At 37.8% G+C, this 20,949-nt stretch overlaps 2 protein-coding genes across 9 annotated transcripts in view; one reads left to right on the top strand and one right to left on the bottom strand.

The window, feature by feature from the left end:
* The window catches only part of CENPF (centromere protein F), a 43,957-nt gene extending 41,272 nt beyond the window's left edge, over positions 1 to 2,685 (top strand). For all 8 annotated transcript variants that reach the window (XM_021390024.1, XM_021390022.1, XM_021390026.1 and 5 more), the window contains 2 exons: positions 491 to 684; positions 2,473 to 2,685. In XM_021390024.1, coding sequence (XP_021245699.1) covers positions 491 to 684; positions 2,473 to 2,682 — 404 coding nt within the window. In that variant the 3' untranslated portion in view covers positions 2,683 to 2,685. The remainder of the gene's footprint in view (positions 1 to 490; positions 685 to 2,472) is intronic.
* The window catches only part of LOC110395510 (spermatogenesis-associated protein 7-like), a 51,674-nt gene continuing 33,394 nt past the window's right edge, over positions 2,670 to 20,949 (bottom strand). The window contains exons 5-12 of the mRNA XM_021390044.1: positions 20,559 to 20,680; positions 18,484 to 18,977; positions 18,327 to 18,387; positions 17,946 to 18,029; positions 17,143 to 17,207; positions 16,458 to 16,529; positions 14,956 to 15,013; positions 2,670 to 5,610 (exon numbers count right to left, since the gene is read on the bottom strand). Coding sequence (XP_021245719.1) covers positions 5,485 to 5,610; positions 14,956 to 15,013; positions 16,458 to 16,529; positions 17,143 to 17,207; positions 17,946 to 18,029; positions 18,327 to 18,387; positions 18,484 to 18,977; positions 20,559 to 20,680 — 1,082 coding nt within the window. The 3' untranslated portion in view covers positions 2,670 to 5,484. The remainder of the gene's footprint in view (positions 5,611 to 14,955; positions 15,014 to 16,457; positions 16,530 to 17,142; positions 17,208 to 17,945; positions 18,030 to 18,326; positions 18,388 to 18,483; positions 18,978 to 20,558; positions 20,681 to 20,949) is intronic.

Raw genomic sequence — 20,949 nt, 5'->3', positions numbered from 1 at the left:
ACTTCTAAGCTGATACAGTAGTTGCATTGCATTTTCTTACCAGTGTTATTGTTTTTATGGAAATATTCTCCCTGTTCCGAGGACACATACACCAGTTAATGTTAGACTTCTAGGCTGGATAGCGAGATAACAGAGAATCTGTAACAACACAGCTCTAAAATAGAGAATTTATAACTTTAAAATAAAGTTATAAAAATAAAGAATATTGTGCCACAGTGTGTTCTGACTAAACTCTAGTAAAAATAGTACCCAATACTTTTTTGATAAGCTTTGCAATAGAATTACTGTTGTACCTTGCCTATGGTTTTTAGGACTTGCATATGGAATTTGGAATACAGAAGAACAACTCAGAAATCTTTTAGATCTTCAGTAGAACAAATTATTTATTTTCATCAGTTGCTTTAACCTCCATGGTGAAAAAAGAATCCATTTATTTGAGAAAAAGTGTAGGTTGGTTAGCTGTATTTAATAGAAACTGTTTGTTTTCCAGGTTTTGCTGATATCCCCACTGAAAAGGTTAGCCCTTACATTTTACGTAGAACTACCCTCAATCTATGGACCAGTCCTCATCTGGCTTCCCAAAGCGAGAACTTGCCCTTATCTACACAAGATGTACAAACAGGAAGATGGGATCATCTTGGTGAGCACTCCTATTCGACACCTGGTGGCAGCAAATCACAAAAGGTAACTTTTAAAAAATGTGTCTGAAAACCGATATGTTCACTAAGCTTACTCATCTTACTCTTTTTGAGCATAAAGAATTCTTCAGATTTCTCAGCAGTATAGTGAGGGTAAGATCATAAATACTGGTACTCTAAAACATAGTAGAGGTCTAGACCACTCTAGCAACCTGCAAATTGTTCCCATGATGTAATTTGTGACTTCATAGGGAAATCTACTCAGAAATGTAAATGAATTATGGATATATTTTTGATTTCTTTTGATCAGTATTAAAGAACAGATACCTAAAAAACTGTAATACAAAAGTTTTCAGAAAAAAGTGAACAGCATAACCACCTCTGTGAGTGAGTTGAGGATTCAATTTTTCTGCTAACTTTTCTTGAAATTCCACTTTCTAAAAAGTAACTGCAGATATTTGAGAGAATGTTAAACATGTAAATAGAGAACATTTAGATGCTAACATTAAATTAGCATTTTTTATCAATTACCAGAGTTTGAGGTTACCAAAGTAAATAATAGTGAGTTAAGTTTTGAAAGACGATTTCATTAGTGAAAGAAAAGGTTTAGTAACTGAAGTTTAAATTAACTTTGAAGTGTTTTCAGTAATATGACACACTGCTGCATGTTTCACACTACATCAGAAAAAGGCGTTCATTCAAAGCTGATGCAAATGCTTTGCGGATTACGGAAAATGTTCCACCTACAGAATAGAAGTAAATCTTTTGTTGTCCGATATTTCCTCCAACGTTGTTAGTCACGCTATCTTAAAGCTGAGCAACCAAAATTTGAGAATATGTATATGTTGATACTTTTTTACATGACACCTGCATAACTTCTTCCAATTTGCCACATTAGTCAAAAGCGTTCTCATGGCAGTCAGAGGAGTCTGCCATGCAACCAAATATGAAGTCATAAAGCATGAATATAATTTATTGTATTAAAAAAAAGGCAGTTATTTTGTTAGTACGGAAAATATGTTTGCAAGATGCCAGAAGAACGTAAAGGCAAGAGCCCCAGAGATGGGGTTTTGAGCAACATCATCTAGTAAAAGATGTCCCATATGAAGGGAGTTGGACTAGATGGTCTTCAGGGTTCCTTCCAACCCAAACAATTCCATTCTATAGATTAGTGGATGTATAGGCTCTGAGGCCAGGAAACATCATTAGAATGACTAGTTAAATGGGAACCATAATTTGTTTTGAGCTGTAGTACTAGGAAATCCATATTTTAAAGTTAAGGTAGATCTGTGGCATTCATTCATGTTTTTTCAGTGTCAGTTATCCTACTTGTCAAAACTTGCCACTGCTTACAAACATTGCATGAAGGTCTGTGGTTTATTACTGTTTCTTTAAGTGATCCCAATAAATATATTATTTATTTACGGTCACTTATGTATGTTTTCCTATAAGTTCAAACAAATGGAGGGTGTTTGTTGGAGGAAAAAACAAGCAAATGCAAAAATGAAACCACAAGAAAGGAAATCATGGCTCCAAGAAGTTACCTACTTACCACCTGGCAGTACAGCATAAGCCTTTTGTGGGCTCTCACTGGCTGTAGTCAAGGTTACAGCAAGTAAGAAGCAATCAGTAATAAACTGATTTTATCGTATGTGAGGGAAGTATCTCCCAGACAGTCCTCCTCTTTGCTGAAGCACATATTTTTTTGTTAATATGTATTTTTTTTTTCCAAATTCCCAACGGTTAGTCTTTTGCTGTGAGACTTTTGACCTACTGCAGGAAGCTAACAGTTTACCATTACCAGTAAAACAGAACATTTTTGTTTGTGTTACAGATAAATGATGAACAGCAGTCCCAAGCAAGAACAGCTTTTTCACCAATGAAATCTTCTTCAAGGTCACCTCTTTGCCCATATAAGCAATCCACAAATGCTGTCTCTGACAGTATTAGGGAGACTCATATGATTCACAAAGCCAAAAATTCCCAAAATGAACAAGCACTTCCCAAGCAAGCTGAACAACAAGAAAATTGTAAGGTGCAGTAAATCTGTGTGAATTTAATTACAGCTCAGCACAACTGATCATGAAAAAACAATTTTTCAAGTTTTTCAAATAAGTACCAGAACTATATGGAGGGCAACCTTTTTTTCTGATCAAAGAAAGGTTAACAATATCCTTCAGATCTTCTTCTTGAATACTCACTAACAGTTGTGGAATCATGATGGAATGTGGAACTAAGAGCTGTGGAATGGTAATGAAAGAACAGATCTTCTGTAGAGCTTTCTGTAAATAATTCTACATAAACTTGTAAAAATAAATTAAACCACTAATCCAAAAAGTGGACTATGTGTTGCTTTGTCGTTCATTGTTGCTGTTCTGTTCATCCTGTGTACAGAAGGATGATTTACAAACGGAAATTAAGATCACTTGAGCATCTCTGAAAAATCATCCAGGAAAAATGAGGCAAACGCTATTGTATGATTCAAAATGAGGCAATGATTTCATTCGTAACTGCAAATACATGTATAACCAGATAGAAGCTGAATCCAGTGCACAGTGGTCTTGGTAATCTTTTTCCAAGTGGAAGAACAGTGCAAAGAAGAGACCTGGTCCAAACAAATCCAGAAAGGATTGTCTATTTTCCTTGATATTAACTATCATCTGCCAATCCATCTCTTTGTACTTTCTGGTATACTCTGGCTTTGACTGTGGCTGAAGATCTTAGGGTTAATCATCCTCTCTGAAAAATGGACACTGTGACAACAAATAGTGCTCACTGCCAATATTGGCTGCTGATTCTCTGCAGGAAGTCAGTCTTCATTCTTACAATGGTTGGCCTTAAATGTGATATTTTATATGAAAATCTTTGCAGATAATTGACCTGTAACTGATGTAACAAATGGATTTTAAAAAAAAGAAAAGTGGGGATAAAGTAACTCAGGCAGAAAAAGCAACTAAAATGGAGCAGTTCTGTGCAAGTGAAAAGGGTTACATCAACTCAACCAGTCACTTTCCAACTGAAGAGAAATTACTTTTCCAATAATTCATATTGATTATGCTTGTATCCAATTATCCTACCCAAGTATCAGGAAAATCAAGCGCCTATACCTGAGCAATAGTACTTTATGACTCCAAGTTACATGGCAGGGGAACGTTATCATGTTCTTCCATCAGAAATATGTCATTTCTTCTTTCCAAATAGGTGGATAGTAATTTTTTCTACTGCCTGAAAAAGAGTTCTTGGAGCAAAAGCATTTTCTTTTAAATTAAGTTGAACTTCAGAGTGTAACAAGTGCTTCTCCAATGATACAAATATAAAGTTCTACTTCAGGTTGTACTGGTTTTATGCTTGGACTGTTTTTCTCTCTTACAAATACAGAAAAAAATGTTACTCTGCCTTGCTGACAGCACTGTCAGTTAGAATGCTCTATGTGAGAAGAAACTCATCTACTCATTGGTGCAACTAAAACATCATTGAAGAATTTCAGCATTTGTCTCAAATGAGTCTAACAAACCAAAATATTCCATATACTTTAAGGAAAGTATGAAACTTTATATACAAGTCATCCTCCAGTAACTACATACACCTATTGCTGGCATCAGGTTCAGCAGATCTTGTGGCTTTTTATTAAACATCTCTAGTTGTTTGTTAACTCTAATATTAGGTAATTAAAACAATCCTTCTGGTAGTGTGCCTAGAGGTATCTTCCATGGAGACCGAAAGAGGCCCATCTTAAAGAATGCATTTTGATTGCCTCAGCTTCCATCAGTGTGCTAACAAAGCTGCTCATAAAAGTCAAATTATTTCAGATAAATAAATCTTTTCATCTTCAAATTATATAGAGATTCTCTAGGGAATCGTAGCTTTTTTTTTTTTTAATTAACACTCATTATAAAGAAGATCTTGAGATAAAAACACAAGTGGGAAAATAGTGGTAACAATAGAAAAAAATATATACTGGACTGTTTTATTTATCCTCATCTTTGTTTTTCTGTTTTCATTTGATGCCTTGAAAAGTGTCCCACTTGGAGAAGAGCGTGGAAAAGGCATCTATCTTTAGAAAGCCGTTTAATCTTAACCAGAAAAGTTAAACAACTATTTTTTAATGAAGTAAATATCATTACTAAAGGAAAGAGTTAGGGCTCTTGTAGTCATGTATTTTCCTATTTGGTCATGTTTGTATTTTATAAGCTCTTAGATTTTGATAAGTGTGAAACATTTTCATTTTGAAAGAGCACAACACCTGTTTGTTCTCAGTTACTGCTATGTACTGCAGTAGTCGTTAATCTTAGTTTTTTGGATATGAACTAAAATAAAGATTTTTAAGAGATCTTAAACTACTTAAATGGATACCTAATTCACTTGAAAATGGGACTACATATTCTACATTCTACTGTCAACCAGTGAGACTTCAGGTCACAATTCATGTAAGGTTTTGAAAGATGTATCTAAAAGTTAATTTCCAACCTATCTGTAAATCAAGTGTGTGATAGAAGAAACTCAAGATGCCTCATCAGGACTGCTAGTAAGAGGATTGTGTAGGGAGTGTGTTTTGATGGTGTCAGCTATAAGGAATGAATGAAATGACATTTCAATCTAGAGCTTTCTATTTGGACAGCGAAAGCCCCTGTAAAAATACAGTCTTTGGTGCTCAGGGATTGTTCTCAGCACAATAACCTGATTGTTGTCATAGTGATGCTATGTCACGTTACAGGAAGATGCATTAGCTGGATCTCTTCCTAGTTTTCCTGTTTCCTCAAGGTTTACATTGTAATTGGTGTTTACATAATCTAACTTACTATCTTTGCTAACTTTGGATGCTCTTTGAAATGCCAAAAGTTGTAGGCTAAAAGCATTTTGCCAGAATGCTGGTGTCCCTTTGCTGTGTGCTGTTACTGCTAATGGAAGGATCCAGTTGAGTTGTCATGTTCAGCTCTTTCTTTAGGCTTTGAACTATTCTTCTCCGTGTTACCTAGGAATGAAAGAAAAATATTAAAGGAGATATCTTTGGCTGCTGCTTTTCTAAGGTTATTATTAAGGACCAGTGTTTGGATTACTCTCTCATTTGCCATAATTTAAAATGCGCACAGGTCAGATCCTGCCCTGCCTCTTCAGCCCAGAGCACAGAAAAAGCAGAACAGCAGTGGCAGACCTGAGTAAGCCCTTGCACCACTCGTAACAGAGCCACAATCTATCAACTACTGCTTGGGTAGAGTTGGTAAAATTCTTTCTTTTTAAAATTAAGCCTTAGTAGGACTAAACATCATTTACTGAGCATGGGCCTGTGCTGCTTCCTAAAGCAACAATTTCCTGAGGGCACTTTGCTATGCATTATGGCTGTGCTGTTGGGTGCAGCTCTGCCATCATCCATGCTTGTTGCTAAAACCTTGAAGGCAATAGCAGAGAAAAGCACAACATACATCTAACTAGGGGTTTTCTTTCAGTTGCAAAAGATTTTCTTTTAGATGGATAACCATAGCTGGAAAATGTAAAGCAGTGTCACTGCACAGACTAGGTATCACCTCTGTTTGATAAGGATACTTGAAATTTGTCCTAGAAGTGGTTTCAGCTGCCTCATCCCTGCTGTGTGGTAGTTCATCTAACCCTTATGATGTTATCACTTTCTTCTGCTTTTACCACTTTATCCTAAATAGCTGCCAGTAATTTTCTTAAAACAACAGTAACTCAAAACAGCTATTTGAACTTCTTGGAAGATGTTGATAGCTGAACATGGAACAGAACATACGTGCAATTTTTTCAGGACCTACTGAACAAATACAAGGCTGAAGGTGACAGTTTAACGGATCACATCGTTACTGATGATTACACGTGACGTCACCACTATGAGCTAGAGTCAAAATGGCAGTCCATGGAGTGATGGCATGTGAAATCCCCATCAAAGAAGAAGATCAAGACAGCCCTCAGCAGGTTAACTGATGTGCACTGTCTTTTGAGATAGGAAACGGGAGATCCTTCTGGATTTCCTGGAACCTGAACAAGCCATTAACTGACTTCGACATCATGATGCCAACTAAGCTGAAAGCTCAAGCTTCCAGAGTCAGGACAGAGAAGAAGGCAATCTTTCTCTTGCAACAAGATAATTCCAGGCTCCATACCGGTTTGAAGACTGTGAAGCACATTGCCGGTCTTGACTGGGCAATTCTACCACACCCACTGTGTAGTCCAGATTTGGTACCTTCTGACTCCCATCTGTTTGGGCTGATGAAGGATGGACCGGGTGGGCAATATTTCCCCAACTGTGCCCTCATAGCAGCTGTGAAATGGGGGGTTACCTCCACAGGTGCAGATTTTTAAAAGTGCAGCATTCAGGCTCTTGTTCATTGCTGGCAAAAGAATGCATATCTAACAGTGTTGACTGTGCTGAAAAGCAGTGTTTTGTAGCTGAGAATTTGCTCTATCAAATAGTGTTATTGTGCCCTTTGTATCTGTTGTAGTTTCCATGGAAATGAATAGGAGGCATTACATTTGGAGTGACCTACACATGAATCCAGTGACAGAGGATGGGTATATCTTTGTTACATGTGTGTTTTCAGACAAAAATGTGCACAACCAAACATGTACTGTAGTGTAGAGTTCAGAAACTATGTGGAACTTATAAAACTAGAATGTAGCTACGAAATGGCTAAATCTGCTCAGCTTTTTACATTGTTTTATTTGTCTTCCTGGAAGAAGCAAACAAATGATGTGCTCTTCACTTTTCAGCTATTGAAATACTTAGGTGAATGCACTGATGATTTATGGGTGCACAGAAAAGTCTTTCAGTATTTTGCTTTTCTACAACTGAGTTTTATAAATTAGATGAAAGCTTAGTGCGAGTCTGCTCTTGGCACTGGATGGTGTTTCATAGTTCTCATATAAGAAGGCCTGCTGAGTACCACACGAAATGCAGTGTGCCTCTGCTATTGTGAAGGAAGACAGACTTTTTTTGTGAAGTCTGTGTATCCACATCAGGTTACTGCATTCTTTGGGAGGCAAAAATATGTGAGTGGAAAATTATTAATTTTGGCTGGAGAGTGCTTCATTTTTTTCACTATACACAAAAATAAATGTTCTGCATTCTTTTGACCCTGTGCTGAAAATGAGTTCTCTTGTTAATTTTTGAATGTGTGTAGTGTTAAGTGTTGTCTGGCACTGACTGAAGAATAAAATCCTTTTTAATTAATTTAGGTTTAGATCATGGGCTAGAGGTAGCAATGGAGATGACTGATACCCCCATCACTGTGGATTTTTTTTCTTGCCATGTTCTTATGAGGAATTACAGAAGACAAGAATATGTTTTGTGATTCCGAGATCTTAATATCTGATACTTGCTTAGCTCCTCGTTTAACTTGGGTTACCTGATCTTGTATTTCTTTTTAAGTTTCTGGCTCCTGGCTCTATCTTCAGGTCAATAAATCTAGTCAGGCAGGCAGTTTCACCTGGAAGTATTAGTTTATGTCAGAGAATCTTAACAGCAATCTCACATTAACTGCACATCCCCTAAATGGTGTTCTTTAGAAAAATTTGATGGATACCAAATGATTGGTTTGTTTAGGTGTCACAGTCCTAATTATTGGCTTCTTTGACACAACAGCGTGATGCCTGTGTTGTAAGCAATCCTCCTAACATACTAAAATTACATAGAAAAAATGCATGGTTAGTGAATCAATGGCAGTAAATAGAATATTGCTATGAAAGTTGCGCCAGAGTTTTTAAAGCAGTTAAGCTTGTGGATAGAGTTGATGCTGTGTTTGGCTACAGCGCTGAAGGATGGGAGATCTAAAGTCTTGTCTTTGCTCTGATATTGATGCTGAAAACACAGTCAGCTTAACCTGCTGCAGGACTGACAGTGGCTATTCAGCCACGCTCCCTCCCATGGGAACTGGTAAAGGGTGTTTTGAAGAGCTCTAGTGAAGAATGCTGTGAACAGCGCAAACTTCAATGAAGATTTCTTCCCCACTTGTTTATCTCTTCTCTAGCTGAAGAAAGGGTGTGCTGGAAGTCATTTTAAAGGCAAGTCTCTCATTTTCAGACAACACAGTTGCTATTTCTGCATTGCTGCCTAGGGTACAATGTAAAAATATTGATGGGAATGTGAGAGATCGTTGGCTTGCTACAGCAGTCAGGAGGATTCCACAAATTTGTATTGTCCCTGTGGTATACTGGAGATAACTTCTATAAATTCAGTAATGCATCTGTGATTATTCTTCTTGCCTCTCAATTAACCAGTACTGTACATATTGTTCCCTGTCAAATATCTTATTTTGTCAGGTGCCAGAGAGCAGAGTTGTTCTCTTTTCAAATTACTGGTTTGATTTCTGGCAGTACTTGATTGCTTTAAAATGTGCTTTCTACATCCATTTTCCTCAATACTTAATTAACTGCAGGAAAAGACTGAAATGAGGTTTCATTTAAGTAGATGTTTCACTTTTGTTTTGCCTCTAACCCATTCATTTATTTCCTTTAGCTCACTAAAGTAGTCTCAGAGATGTTATCTTTCATTTGCAAGAAATTTTGCGCTCAGGTTTAACTCTCTTTAGCTAAATCCCCCTGCAGAATGCATCCAGTGCTGGGACAAAGCACAGAAGCAAGACCTCAGCAGAAGTGGTGAAAAGCCAACCACAATCACCCATCTCATTTTGTTCTGTGGAAGGTGAATGTGGGAATTCATGACACAAAAGGGAGTCCAAGAGTTGTCATATAGAAGGGGAAAGGGATGGGTGGAATTAGAAACTCAGCACATTCTGAGTAAGTTATTGGGAAAATCTTAAAACTCAAGGTCAGTTAGAAGGTAAATACAGTGATCATTGAATATTAAGCACTTTAACAGAAAACAGATTCTTCTTGTTGAAGCACACTAGGGACGATAGATAATCCACTCTTGGTAAGCTCTAAACACAATGTTCAGTGCTTCAAAACTGACTCACTCTTCTAGCTTAGCTTTTAGCTCAGTCATAAGAAAATATGGGGCAGTTCCCATGCCTGTGGATCCAATACATCTCTGTGCAGGTTCTTTTTTAAACTAAGAGATGATGTTTGCAGCCTTCAATAGCAAGGGATTTGTTTTTCTTTTGAGAGGTTTATGATGATGAAGAAATACTCAAGAATAGTGAAAAGACAAACTTTAGCCCTGTCCTCCATGATTTTAAATCAATACTTGCTGTAATTTTTGAAATAATCTAAAATTTATTAAAGCATATCCAGAAGACCACACTTTGTAGATATTAAAAGGCAATTTTATATTTTTATTCTGATTTTTCAAGTGAACTGCTGAAGTGAGCCTTCAGCCAAAGCAAAGAATCAGTACAGTGTCCAAGGCTATGGAAGGCTGAAGACAGAGCTTGCTGTCAGATCTGCACGGTGCTGAGTCAGCAGATTTGATCCACTGTATTCACTGTGTAAATGTCCCTTTTTTTCTTTTCCACTCCAGATCTAATCTTGAAGCTTGCTGACCTATAACTAAAGCATGACCTGGAGAACAGATTGTGCTTGATTTCAGTGACTAATCAAAGTTGTCAGCTATACAGATGTGAAGGTATGCACGTGTCCTGTGGCTGTGAGATGGACCAAGTTTAGTGATGGTCATCTGTTTACATTTTCTACACATTTTTCCATTTGTCTCCACGTGCGGAAACCCTGATTTATGTAGACAAGTACCTTTGTTCTTGAAGAGATGAGCATTTGCCACTGCACACACAAAAATGATATGGGCAGAAGTAGAGAGACATATCAGTATACCTTATAGATGCCAGAGCAGACAGTGAATGAGTATGTCCAGTTAAAAATTCAGAAGTTTAAGAAGTTGAAATTAAACTTTAGAAATTTTGGTGAGAATAAATACTAACCATGTCACTTTGGCAAAATACAAAATGCCTAATTTAGGTTCTATGCAGAAGAGGATCTTCTTTATAAGACATTTTCCCTTCTGCCTGTCATGGGACCATGGGGTCAGTACTGAGGGAAGAGGGAAGAATCTACATACAGGATCAATGACATTATTTGTTGTGAGAAGAATAAGCTTGATTCCTGTGCTAATCTTGGAGCAGTCATTTTTATTGGTTTACATTTGAAACTTTCCCATGTGCAGCATCCAATTATGGTATATTACAAAAACCTGTATTTAAATGGTAACAGTGCACAGTGCTTGAAAGTGACTGTAGGTAAACTGCTTGTTCACTTTGATGATTAAGACAGTAATTATTGCATTAGCATCCGAAACCACACTTGTCTGCTGATATATCTCCTTCTAAGGCAATCCTGTAAGACATGATGGGCTAAGTAGGGAGGGTATGGCACTTAAAGAAGGGAAGAGCAAAGAACATGTAAGAGATAAGGCTAGGAATAAAGCAGAGGTTGCTTTCTTCTGTGCCTGCTTCAGTGTGACTCGGGATAGTGCTGGGACCTGGTACATCAAAAGGGATGGGGTTTTTTTTGTTTTTTTTTTTTACATAAGGAATGGAAAACTAGACCTTTCACTACTGGCAATCATCGCACCTCCTGCCAGGTCTTGTCACTGATGCTGTACTCGCTCAGTAATCAAAGCAAATCATTTTATTTGGTCAAAGAAGGACAAACCTTCATCTTCTGCACTGCTGTGGTGTTGAGCTGCTTGTACCTTACTGTTACTGTCTTAAAATGCTACTGAATGGCATGTACCAGCTGTCTTCTACCTCCTTTGCTCCTGAGGTAAATCTGGTATTTTCACACTTTGCTTCTGGACTGAACACTTTATTGTCCTCCCAAAATCAATGTATCAGATATTAGTTCTTTGGGAAGTTTTGGATTTACATGATAAAATTCCATGAAATAACTGGAATAATTGTTACTTGGGGTAGTTTGCTTGGTGTAAGACAGAACAGCACCAGGCCCCTCTCTGCTGGTGCTGTTAGTTTCTCATCAGTTTCCTGAAATTGTGCACTTTCAGACCTGTTTCAGTGACTACTTCAACCTCAGAGATGACAAATTTGTCTTTCCTATGTGGAGTCCACTTAATTAGTACAGAAATTGCAGGGAATCATTCTGTAAAAATGTGCTAGAGCAGCTTTCCAGTTTATTAATAAGTGTTGTAGAAGACAATGTAGTTCTAAAACATATATGAATATGTTTGAACCTTGGTAGGTGAAAACCACCCAAGCAGACCACAAAAATGCAGTCTGCAGAGGTGGTAAAACATGATGAACCACAGAAATTAACCTTGGCTAGGAGGAGTGGTATGTGCTTTCTCCTGGGCACATGATTTGAAACTTCAGGTTCTGAGGCAAAGAAAATTGCTCTTCAGATGTACATTGATGAACTAGGTTGAAAGATGTCTTAGGCTGAAGTCCAGAGAAAAAGCTGCCCTCTGCCCCCACTTTACACCAGTAGCTGTACCACACAGGTAATTAAAGAAGAACAGCAGGCGGAGGATGCTAAGGAGTTATTAAAAAGTCTCTTGTTTTTGAGGCACTGTCCTTACCTCCTTGTATTTATTTCCTGCAGTCTTTTCCTCATTCCTTACCTCCTCACTGCAGTTACTTTCAGTCTTTTCTAACAGCATTAGGCCATCGATTGCTTCTTCTTCCCCTCAGTCCCAATATCACATCCTATTCAAGTGTGTAACCATCTTCCTGAAAAACAGATGGTGCTACTCCCTTTTTCTGGAGTAGAGGCTATGGGTGCAACAGCTGTCAGTTTCCTGTAAGAGGTGGGGATTGCTTGGTTGGTGCATGGCCAAGCACAAACAAACTGAAGAAGTACTGAGTCAGGCAGTGCTGTCAAATGGATTTAAGCATCCTCATGATGCACAAACTAGCAGCAGGCCAGAGTGGAGATTCTTTTAGGGAACAAAGTCTGATGCTATGCTAGAGTAACTGCTGGCAGGAACTTGTAGAGGCATGTTGGTTTTAGATAGCAATTACACAGAAGGGCAGAGGACAGTTCCAGCAAGAACCCAAACAGTAAGTTGGCAAACATCCAGCATGGGTCATATAAACACAGCAAAGTCCTTGACAGATGTTTCCATCTTCCTATTTTGTCTACCTGGTCCAGAAAACAGTAATAGTGAATAGAAAGAGTTTGGTTTCAAGATAACAAACTAAAAGGGAAAAACATATTTTTGTAGGATAAGAAGTCTGGAACTCCCATCCACCAGTCAGTCCTCTTTTAAAAGTCTCAAAACAATTCAGCTTCCACTGTTTCTCCTGTGGGAATTGTGCCCCTTGTAACAAATCTCACTGCCTGCAAGCTTCTCCTGGTGTAGGTTATGCTAACACTTCTCATTTAACCATCTCAAAAAACTTTTCTTCCTCCTGCTCACGCTACATCCTAACACGTAGAGGATTTTGGGTCTTATTTCTTTCATCTTTGCATGACTACTCATGCTACTATGTGGTTTAAAAAAATCCTTTAATTCTGTTCTCTGCCACTTAGTTTTATTCTTCTTTTCTGATTCTTTTCAAACCCTTTTTTTGCAGGAGAAAACACAGAGTCCCTTCAATCTCCTATTAAACTATTCTCAGATCTACCTGCAAGACAATCAGTCTTGCAGGTGTTTACCTTAAAAATAAGTTCAGCATCCTCTCATCAGAAGGAAATTGTAAATCTTCTCAAATTCAGGTGCTGTAACTGATTGTTTTTTTTCCGCAAAACTCACTTAAAATTAACTAAATTTCAGTTCAGATTGCTTTGCATTTTTGCTACCTACTGACTGTCATACAGACCAGCATCTAAACAGATACCAAAACACTGCTTATCTCCTAATCACATCACTGTGAAAGACAAAATAACCTTCCATGTTCTAATTATTTTATAATGCCTTTGATTATTATTTATTCACTGTGCAAAACATATTTGTAACTCCCACGTGCCTACTGTTGGAGAAAGTACAATGCTAAATGGCAGCACTGCAAATTTACAAAAACAAATAAGTGAAGTTAGCCCATTTAAATGCTACTCTACTGGCAGTTTCTTAAAATGCTCCCACCTGAATCTGCTGCAGAAGTGTGAGCTTTAGAAGGCAAAGTCCAAATCCCTGACCATGATCTCTTGATTATAGGAACAGTTGAAATGCCTTCTTAAAGTCAGAACCAGGGTGACGAGTCACTGGAACAAGTTGTCCAAAAGTTATGGATGCCCTGAAGTCATTCAGTGCGGGACTGGATAGAGCCCTGAGAAGCCTGATCTGGTTGGAGGCAGCTCTGACCATGCCAGGTGATTGGAACTGGATGGTCTTTAAGGTCCCTTCCAGCCGAAACCATTCTGTGATTTTATAATTCTATGAAGGACTCAAGCACAAAATCCCTCTCAAGGCTGGAATTAGCAGTCTCACTCCCTGCACTGTGAGAAGCGTGGGATGAGTGCATATTAAATGAGTGCTGCAACCTCAATGTATAGTGTCTCCATTTTTACTCCTTCCTGTTACCTTGCACTGAGAAAGAAATTCAAGACCTGGAGAGCAAAATGCTTTCACTCGCAAGGTGCTGTGTTGGATTTGGGCCTCCCCATTCTGGGGCAGGCATTGAAATCTGTCTCCTCTGTTTCATGGGGAATGCTTCAGCCACTTTGGTACGCTAGCAAAAACCCCAATAATACCATCATCTTTTGTGAATGACTTTAAAAGGAAAATAGAATGTATTTTCAGGCTTTTCAAAGAGCAGTTATAAGTATGATCTCAGAAGAGGGCACTAAGATCTGGATTAAAACAGGTAAGGTTCTTTTGTTCATCCTAAATAAGATGCCATGTTTGCAAGGGAGAGAAAGGACTGTGGATGCATGTGTGCCTGCCATTTTGTGTTGTTTCTCCACGGATCACTTCCCTCTCAGCATGTGAGATTTTCAGATAAGCACTTTTTGGTGTTTAATTCTTAGCAGGAACGACATGGGGAGCCTTAATGTTGAACTCTGGAGTTTTATTCTGCTCTGGTGACCAAACTCCTAAAAGCAACCTATTGAAAAATAAGGTTTTCTCTCTGGGTTTAGTCACAACCTACAAGCCTATCTTGCTGTTCTACTACAGAAAGTTGCAACTGCAGCAAAAAAAGTGCTGCAAGAAGCATTCTTCATAAACAGGTTTTATATAATTAAAGCCAATCTGCACACTAAGTACATTATCTGCCTTTTGGAGACCTTGTTAGAAGAAAGCACAAAATTTTATAGAAAAATCTCTATACCAGTCCTCCACGGAAGGCACCCTTCCTGCTGATTTTGTAGAATTAGTTTCTCCTTGCCTTGTATTCAAATTGCGTAGTAGTCAATTTGCCATAAAATGTTGCTCAGCATTGATATACAACATTTCTGCTGGAGATGACAGAGTATTTATTAATAGGTGTTTTTTGCTTACCTCATCAAGGTTATGCCTCTTACTTTTAATATGCATTTGAAATACATCTTCTAATGCCCTTAAAAATAACAAAAAAGAGCATCAGTGCAAAAAAAAAGGAAAAAAAATGAACAAAAACCTGTTCAAAGATCATATACTTTCAAATGAGAAATACCACTCAGCCTGTCTTTCAGATCATTTAAAATATATCCCAACTTTTCAGTGTTGCTCCACCTCCTTCCCCTTTCTGTATCATAGCTGTAAATGGATTTAAAAATAAAGTCTTAAACATTTGTAAGGTCATTCCAAGTGCATGCAGTTTGGCAAGAACTCTGACATGAACAGTCTTTCATGTATATAGCTCCAATTTCTTCTTCCACATTTAATAAAGAGTATTGGTGCTTCCATGGCAATGTAGTACTTCCCTTCTGTATTTTGTTGGGGTCTGCATCTCTCTGTGGCTACTGTGAAGCACGGTCATATCACACGTTAACTTGGTGAGACTGTGGAGGGTACTGTAAGCAGCTTGATAGAGTTTAGTTGTAGTTCCTTTGTCCTGGATACTGCATTTGTAGAAGATGATTTCTGAATTGCCTATAGCCGAAACACTTCAGGCCATTTGCATGGTTTTCTTCTTCTCCAGCCTCTTTTTCAGTAACTTTTAATGGAAACACTAAGGGTTGAACTTTCATGGTTATAGCTTTGTTAACTAGGTGACTAGGGCAAGAGAGATGCCTTCAAAAAACACTCTGAGTGTTTTTCTTGATGGTATGACGAGCTGCAAGCAAAAGGTGTGCTCATTGCGATGTGTGTGCGTCTGTGAACACTAAATCTAACTGACAGGGGAATTAGGTCTTCAAATTCTGCAGTTGTAATGTAGTTGGATCCAACCCAGTGTTTGGGTTATCACACAGTCATATATATATATATAGGTGGAATGGAAGCACATACAGATCGTGAAGCCAGAAAAGGATGCTGTATTGGATGCCAGCACTACTGCGTGCATTTGGCTCTAGTCTTCATGTGTGCATCATTAATTGATAGAGCACACATCCTAAAGGAAGCGGTTACTGCATTAATTTATTTTGCCCTTATATAAGAGAGAAAGCACTCTAAATACAAAATCTTTTGCTGTGACACAGTTCAATAAAGAAGAATCGCTGTAGCCCAATGTTTTTTTAGATCAGGATTGACCTGGAACTGGAATCAAAGTGTTGTAACAATAATGCTTGTCGCCTTATTATGTACAGGAAGGAAACTGAGAAGATCGTCAGAGAACATGATATTTCCATGTTTCTACTAGAAGTTACTGGGAAATATGAGGATGACTGCAAGTATTTTCTGTTCAGCTTCTCAGTTTAAATCAGGGGTCCTATAAAGTGCAGTCACAAGAGTATGCACCAAGCTAAACCGGCTTCAAATTTCACTTTAATCTCATTAAAAACACCAGTCCTTTACATCAGTTGAATAGCTGGACAACATTTTCCAACTAAAATGAATAAAAACAAATGCAAAGCACTTACTCTTCGTGGTAACAACTTCTATTCAAAATGTCATTTGTAAGATCTTGAAGAAAAAGAAGACACTCTTCTTCTCTACACAAATACATAAACTGTCAGCATCTTCCATCAAAATACACATAACACAAATAAGGTTTACAATACAACCCAGAGCAATAGCAGCTTTATAGTAACTAAATTAAATAAGGAATTGTGCCAGCATATTCAAAATTGATGAACCTCTTTACTAGGATGCATTTTTTACTGTCTGGGTTTGTACTCTTTTAAATGACTGCTTTTCAGAGCCCTTTAGTCAGCTTCCTAATTGTATTAATTCATTAATTTAATATATTGATTTCATTAATCAAAAGTATCTATACCTTTCATGAAAAATCAGTTCAAGAAAAAGAGTCCCAGTGGTCATACAGATATCACACGAAATTATTTAGTTATTAGCTATTATTTATTTTGCCTACAGTAAGAGGGGACTGGGTGGCATGATTCAGGACATCTTTTCCAGTTTTCTCATTCTGCATTTCCCAAGCAAGTGTCTGAATCTTGTATCAGTCAGAGTCACTTCTGCTCACCACATAGAGGTGCTGGTAAATGACTCTTGCACCTTATTTTCAATTTTCCATCAGACTCCTACTTTAACATTTTGTTCTAAACATTAAAGCAGTTAAAAGGAACAGAAAAACATTTAACTTACTTTTCTTCAAGTTGTGGTCCTGGAAAAAATGACATTTCAGAATTGGGAATCCATAATTCACAGTTCTGACACAAACAGGTAAAGGAGAAAAGTAGATTTTCTAGTATCTTTATATTAACATTTTATATTTCTATTCAGAGCACTGGGAGAAACTATTCAATTCCATAATACAAAAAAATCACTGCCATGCCGTACAAAAGTGACAGGTCTGCTCATGTGAAATTAATGTCTAGAGTGTCAATCACTCAAGTGAATAAAGAAAATTTCTACTAGTTAGGTTCACGTTAGCAGAAATGGAAACAAGAAAAACTATGCAAACACTATATAGGAAAGCAGAAGTTCTGGCAAAATGGGAAATATTTAGAGAGCTAATTTAAATAAGGTACCTTTTTTTAAAAAGGATGTGCTAAATATCTTTAAAAAAATCAGACAGAAGACTTATAAAAAGAGAGTGATACTGAAATTATCCTTGCTTATCAAACAGGAATATGATTGAATTTGGGAGCATCTTTTCTAATGTTTTAAAGTGAAAGTCTGGTGGTTGGAACATGGTATGGAACAATCCCACACATCAGGCCTGTGGTGCCTTGCCTGAGCTGTGTGAATATCCAACACTGGCTCTGCAAGTGGATGAACAGGCCAAGAAATCCTACTGAACTTCTCTAGCATGCACGGCTTTGGCTATACTTAACCATCCTTTATTTCTAAGAGCATTGACATTCATTACATTAATCCCTCATTCATCCTAAAAGCTCAGGCAACTAGTAGAGTGCAACTTCTGTATAAAGTTTTGTATGGGATACTACAGTCTGACTGTAGGCTGAGTGCTTAGCACTTTTCCTGGGTGTTTCTGCGCCCCAGATTACTAGATCAGTGAAGTGAAAAGGCTGTAAATCAAGCAAAAGGTGACCCGACTGTTTAAAATTAAGATACTGCTTTTCACATTGCATAATGCCTGATTTATGTTTCTCAGAGAGTTACTTAAGCTTTTCCTATTTTATTTGCAGAAGTCTTTTGACCCTATTTAGCCACACGTGTTAGATATCCCAGCTGCTACATGACTGCTCTTAACATATTTTCCCCAAAGATTATGTAATTCATCCTTCTCTACAGAAGCAGGACAACTTTTGTACATGTATAGTGGGCTCCATTCTTTTTCTTTCTACCAAACTGGGTATGCCAACCTTAACTGCCCACGGAGAGAAGTTATCTGAGTGTGGTCTCACATGTGCATCTTCTAAAAAACTGAAAGATCAAAAGCACAATGAAAACCAATTATTTCAGGGATATGTTTGAAAGTCAAATTACTTAGCTTTTAGAATTGATGCATAAACAAAGTACCTGTGTGACTCTCTTTCCTTCTCATTACTGACATCTGCTGATGTAAGTGATGGTCTTCCAGGAGATGAACTCTTTTTTGAGGGAGGAGGATTATAGTATCTATGCTTCAAGAGAAAAGACTGGTGTGATGTCTTTAAGATTTGAGGGGTAAAAAGCTTTTTTTCTGTGAAGCAAACGGAGTGTTTGTCAAGGAGGTCTCCAGAGTATGTTTTGTTAGAAGTGCTTTGAAATGCCTTCCTCCTGTTGTGACTGTTTAAATGCAAATGAGATTGTTGGAGCTGCAAAGCAGATGACCTGTCTTTACCAGAGGCGTGAACAGGATTCTGAGACAAACTATGCTGAGCAGTCTTCCTTGCAGAAGAAGCTGGCAAACGTGTTCTTGAACTGAGCATTTCAAAAGAGGCAGAGGGAGGCTGCTCTCTCTCTGTCCTAGGATAGCTGTTCTGAGCAGATGTCAAATACAGGCGATCATTTTCCAACAGCGAACACCTGGCCTGCAAGTTAAAGAACAAAATACCCCCCCAAAAAATCACGAAAGCAATCTGCCGACGAGAGTGCCTCCTACAAACTGATTCGCTAAGAAGGAAATTTAAGAACCAGCCTTCAAACTGTTTCAAATGGTCCAATTGAGTTGCAGTTAGGAGTAAAGCAACACAGTCACTGTGCTACAGCTAGTTATTAACACATCCCTTTCCTAGTTTCCTTTTCCTTCCTTTTCTGTGCAAAGTTGAGGTTTCTAATGGCAAGTATTCTTGGGAAATTACAGAAATTCCACTTTTCTTCCCAGGGCTCACAGAGAGAGAAGATATTTTTTTCCTTCCTTGGACATCATCATTCTCATGGCAATCCTCTTTAGCAGCACTGGGATGGCATCTTCTACTCACTCTCCTTGAAGGACTATTCAGGTATGAGCTCCACCTTGTGAATTTGAATTCCAGCAAAACCACTGTTATCCTCATAAATACCATCCGTGAAATTATGGTCTATCATTTTGTTATTTATCTTAGTGGCATCAAGATTTTACAAATCAAAATAATACAGATGTTTGAATTGGACGACCTACTTTATAAATAGCGTCCTTTGTAATGAAGAGTAAAAACACTATAATTCTCAACAAATAGAAAGTTTTCAATCTAAACACAGTCTGCTGAGTGACTTTTGCCCCCAAAGAGACTCAGTACTATGGCAGAACAAAAAGTTTTGGATAACTTTGCCTATTGCATTGAGGTCCATATGTAGAACGTGGTAAAGAAGTGGCCTACTCACGCTACCATGAAGTTGTACAGTCTCTGGTACTTGGCAGAATATAAAGAATTGGGATTGATTTCTTTAATATCCTGCTTTTACCAATAAATAGCATTATAGAATTCAGAAGATACTGTAAAACAATGTGATGTTATTGTAATTTTTTTTTCAGTGGGATTTTGATAAATATCATAGGGATTTAGGGTTTTTTTTTAAATATTGTGTACAGTAATTTTCGTAACAAGAATGTTGTCATATATGCCACCAAATTATTTCAGTAAATTCACTCAATTTTTGTTTTCCAGGCACCCATGTAATACTTTGTTAAAAATTCTGCTTCAACACAAAATTGAATGCTATTTGTCAGAGGAACAAAGAGATTACACGTGGGCTTGTGAATGTTATGTGTACAGGGACACATTTTAGTCATGCACTTGTGCATGACATAGGCACATGTCATTGTAGATCTACAGTGTAGGCCATGTAGGCATAACAACAGATGAGAGTATAGCTGCCAAATCTAGCAAAAAACATGATTAAGGCATTGCAGCTTAGGATAAAACTCAGTGGATCATCAGGGCACATACATTCACTAGTTTTAACATAGTGAAACTGCATGTTTTTTGGTATCTTCCCTGGCAAAACTGAGAGTCAAATGTTATCTCTGCTTGACTAGACTACTATAAAAAGCCACACTGCACAAGCCTGTGGTGTTACAGGCACTCCCAAGCACTTTGGACTGCAGCAGACTATGAGGAAGTTGGTCTCTGTCAAGTGACTCAATATTACCTGCGTGACAGGTAGTCACACGCTGTCAGAATATCACATACCTTCTGCTGGCTTAGAGGAACATTTCTGAAATTGAATGATGTGGCATGAAGACCATGAATGAGATCTTTCTTATATTTCTCAAGGGCTTGCATCAGTTTGTCTCTTTTCTGCTGATCATTGTCTGTACAAATACAAATGTAAACACAACTCTTTCAAGTTAAATCAATGTTCAAGTCACATATTATTACTCTTTGCTCTTCTTTTTCTCACTGAAGACTTCTGTCTCCTCCTCTTAATTCCAGGTAGTCTACAAAGCAGACAGCCACTCCTCTTTATGGTTGGTGCTTGCTGCTTCAGAAGTACACATCTGTATTTGAAATAAATGCAACCCAGGGCTTCATTACTTCGCCCACACATTATGTAACGAGTTGTGGAGGCACAACGGAGCAC

This window comes from Numida meleagris, chromosome 3, assembly GCF_002078875.1.
Source record: "Numida meleagris isolate 19003 breed g44 Domestic line chromosome 3, NumMel1.0, whole genome shotgun sequence".
Lineage (NCBI taxonomy): Eukaryota > Metazoa > Chordata > Aves > Galliformes > Numididae > Numida > Numida meleagris.
The sequence above is the reverse complement of the archived record's forward strand: the minus strand, read 5'-3'. Positions and strand labels throughout refer to the sequence as shown.